This window comes from Etheostoma spectabile, unplaced genomic scaffold, assembly GCF_008692095.1.
Source record: "Etheostoma spectabile isolate EspeVRDwgs_2016 unplaced genomic scaffold, UIUC_Espe_1.0 scaffold314, whole genome shotgun sequence".
NCBI classification, from domain to species: Eukaryota; Metazoa; Chordata; class Actinopteri; order Perciformes; family Percidae; genus Etheostoma; species Etheostoma spectabile.
Genome location: NW_022605583.1, coordinates 323,876 through 327,448, shown reverse-complemented (window position 1 = coordinate 327,448; position 3,573 = coordinate 323,876). Strand labels below are relative to the sequence as shown.

Here is a 3,573-nt window from a genome sequence, read left to right as displayed (position 1 = left end):
CCGAGGACAACATGAGGGTTAAAGCTATAGTGCATAGTTTCTGTCGTCACCATGAGGAATTCTAAGTAATAACAACACTGTCGCCACGCCCACAGTGAAAGTCACCAGACGACACAATCTTTTTTTAATTTATTTTTTCTTGCTAAAACTGCCGCTGTAATTTTAAATTTTAAATTTCCTCGTGGGAGTCATCTCAAAAGGATTAATAAAGAGAAGTCTAAGTCTCTGGTAGACATCGCCATACTGAGAAATCCAGAGAGAGTTGCGTGCAGCTGATAGTCTTAATTAGCTTTGTATCAACTCATTTGGTAATGGCTTGAATTTAACGGACGTTCAATAATATCAAATATCATAACATTCATCTTCCTTCTCTTAAGCGTTCTAGTAATCTGTTTGTCCTGCAGAGAACAACATCCACGTCCATGACCTCCTCACCTTCCAGCAGATCACGGTGGTGTCCAAAGCCAAAGGAGCCACGCTCTTTGCCTGTGACCTGCAGGTCAGTTCCAGGCCCTGTGGAGTATTGGTAGTGCACTGTAGGGTTATCATATTCATGCATTGGTATTGCTTACCATTCTAAATCTTTTATAGTGAGAACATTTTTCACTTCACTTCTACAACAATACAGCTATAAGTTGGTGGACTATGTAGGAGAAAAGACAGTTTAGTCAGTATCTTAATGGGAAGCTGTCTTATGACCGAGGAGCTTTAAGTGAGCAGGTTTTTTCAGTTTTGTCAAATTAAGCTTTTAGTGGGTATAAACAGTGTATACTTATTATATATAATATTAGAGTATTTATATTACTGCTGACTTTTTCCTTGAGCTCACCATTGTCTTTCAGCCGTTTGAATGTGTGTTTTCTACATTTCAGTCAGCCTTTTCTTCATAATTAGTTTCAGAGCGGTAAGAAAAAAAAATAGTCTGAAAGATTAAGATAGGTACATCCATTATTTTGACATTTGTTGGTAATTCTTTAGTAGCTCTTGAGTTAAAAACAGTAGTAAAAAAAACCAAACTTACAATCTTGTGGATCTCTTTTTTTGTTTCCACATTTCTGTTATACTCGTATTTTCCTTAATTTAAAGTCATGAATTTTACATTTTGTCTACTTTGTTTTCAGCAAACCAGCGCAGGAGAGGAAAGGTTGAGAATGTGTGTCGCAGTGAAGAAGAAACTCCAGCTGTATTACTGGAAGGACAGAGAGTTCCACGAGCTGCAGGTAAAATGCATCATGTTCGAGATGCAACTCACTGCAGTCTGAGCCAGGTTTAGAGTTTTAATTTTTTCCAATCCTTTGACAAATGTAATCTTCTTAATATTTTCTTTTTGTCTGTCAGGGGGACTTTGGTGCACCAGATATTCCAAAGTCCATGGCTTGGTGTGAAAACTCCATATGTGTTGGTTTCAAGCGAGACTATTACCTCATTCGGGTACGTGCTACACCAAAGGCTAACGCTATGCTTTTCACACTCAACTGTCATATTTTTCCCCCAAATATTGCAAACAAACACAGCACATGTCACAGTTTGCTGTGGTTGATGTGCAGCCTTGTGGACTGGGCTTTACTCTGTCATGACTCATGTTAAAACATATTTTGCAGGTGCCTTTCAAGTCTTGAGGTAGTGTTTTATAGACAGGTTTTAATAGTAGTATCACTTTAAAATCGTCTTCTTCTTTTTTACCACTCCTGACAAGTATAAAAGCAGGTTGTTATAAAATTAGTACCTGTCTGTTTTGTGTCTAATTTGTGTGTTTATTTTGGGCTTGTTCCTTAGCCTTCCTTTCTCCTGTTATTCATATTTCTATCTAATGTTTGGTATTGTTATTTCTAATCTAATCAGCTTTTTTTTATTGGTTTTATTGTTTGCCTAAAGCTCATTACAGTTGACCTTCCATGTGATGTTTGTAAGATGTTATGGGTAGGTTCTTGGGACTCACTCGTGCCATCTCTCTTGTCAACCAGATGGATGGCCGTGGCTCCATCAAGGAGCTCTTCCCCACTGGGAAACAGTTGGAGCCTCTGGTTGCCCCACTGGCTGATGGGAAGGTGGCTCTTGGCCAGGATGACCTAACCGTAGTGCTAAATGAAGAGGGCGTTTGCACCCAGAAGTGTGCCCTGAACTGGACCGACATCCCTATAGCAATGGGTAAGAAAGAGGCGCAACAACTAATACTGTAAAGGCATTTTCATATTTACTGTTTTTGTATTCTAAACTTGGCCTTGTATTCTAAACTTAGTTATGCTCTTTCTGCTTAAATGGAAAACAAGCTACTGTGCTGTCAGTCCTCCTCCGTCCTTTTTTTCTTAATGTATCTTTTTATTCCATGTTTCTATTCTTTTGAGTCTTGATGGCTTTGCTGGAATTACCTAGTATTTGATATTGACTGCAAAGTCAAAATGGCACAGAGACATGCCCGTTACAAGAGCCAAAAATCCTCCCTCAGCTCTCTACAGTTAGACTTCCAGATAACACAGAAGATTTTTTACCAAACTGTGACACACCTGGCAGTTGATTTCACTCAGGGAAATACAAAATTAGCTTTTTTGTTGTTGTGCTTTCTTATCCTTCATTATTAAACGGTAAAACCTTCAACAAATTCACAGCATTACACAAAGTGAACATAGCCACTTTAGTCACAGTTAAATAAACTGATATGTTTTGTTGGAGTTTATGGTATCTTGAAAGTAAGCGACTATTGATTTAGCTAAAGACGTTGTCTGCTAACTTATTAGACAACTTAATGTTAAAGAGCTAGGCCATGATAATACCCTTCTGCACTGGCAAGTGAAAAAAACCTCAGGAGAAACAGGTCGTCGCTATTTGATTTCCCTGACTGGTATGTATGGTAACTGGGCCTGTGACGGTACAGTTTATTCTCTTCTTGTCGCACTGATTCATATACTGCTATGTGACCAAACCTGCTCAAACACCTGATGAAGTATTTGGCCTAAATACTGCAATCGCCAGTTGCTGTCATTCAGCAGCTGTCTCTTTTTTTTCCCCTCTTCCTCAAGCTCCTCTTCCCCTGTGCAAAGTCTTTCTTTCCACTCTGTCTGAGTGGTGCTGCTGTTTTCCATATGTCAGAAGAGGAAGCATCATTTAAGATCTTTTACCTCTTTGACTAAGGCACCACATGCTTGGGTTACTAATGAGCTTTGTGACAGAAGTGATGCAGATGAGCCCTCACGTTGTTTCAAAGGATCCTCTTTCAGTGTCCATTGGAATGCAAAAAGGAATAATATAAAGAGGAAATGAAGCCTCCAAGCAGTGGTTTCATACAGTTTGCAATTTCCTTGTTTTGATGTAGTCAACATTTTGGCTTGGGCGTGCAGCAGCACAAGTGACTGTCCTAACTGTTGATGGCTGGAGCAGAGGCCCTGGGCCCTGTCCTGTGGGTGTAGCCTGTCCCACATCCAGAGCCCAACCTAAAGCCCGTCTAGATGGCTGTCTCCACTGGATTTCCTGCCCCGTTAGCCTCCAGGTCTATACTCCTTAATTACAGCCAAGGCACCTGCTCCAAGACACAAAGTTTAGGTCGGGTGGACATCAAAACTCTCAAACCTTTTTTCA

The 3,573-nt window shown here is 40.1% G+C and overlaps 1 protein-coding gene across 2 annotated transcripts in view; it reads left to right on the top strand.

Moving 5' to 3' along the window:
* vps39 (VPS39 subunit of HOPS complex) overlaps window positions 1–3,573 on the top strand; it is a 30,518-nt gene that overhangs the window by 2,591 nt on the left and 24,354 nt on the right. For both annotated transcript variants that reach the window (XM_032511070.1, XM_032511069.1), the window contains exons 5-8: window positions 405–499; window positions 1,122–1,220; window positions 1,339–1,431; window positions 1,965–2,148. In XM_032511070.1, the coding sequence (XP_032366961.1) occupies window positions 405–499; window positions 1,122–1,220; window positions 1,339–1,431; window positions 1,965–2,148 (471 nt within the window). The remainder of the gene's footprint in view (window positions 1–404; window positions 500–1,121; window positions 1,221–1,338; window positions 1,432–1,964; window positions 2,149–3,573) is intronic.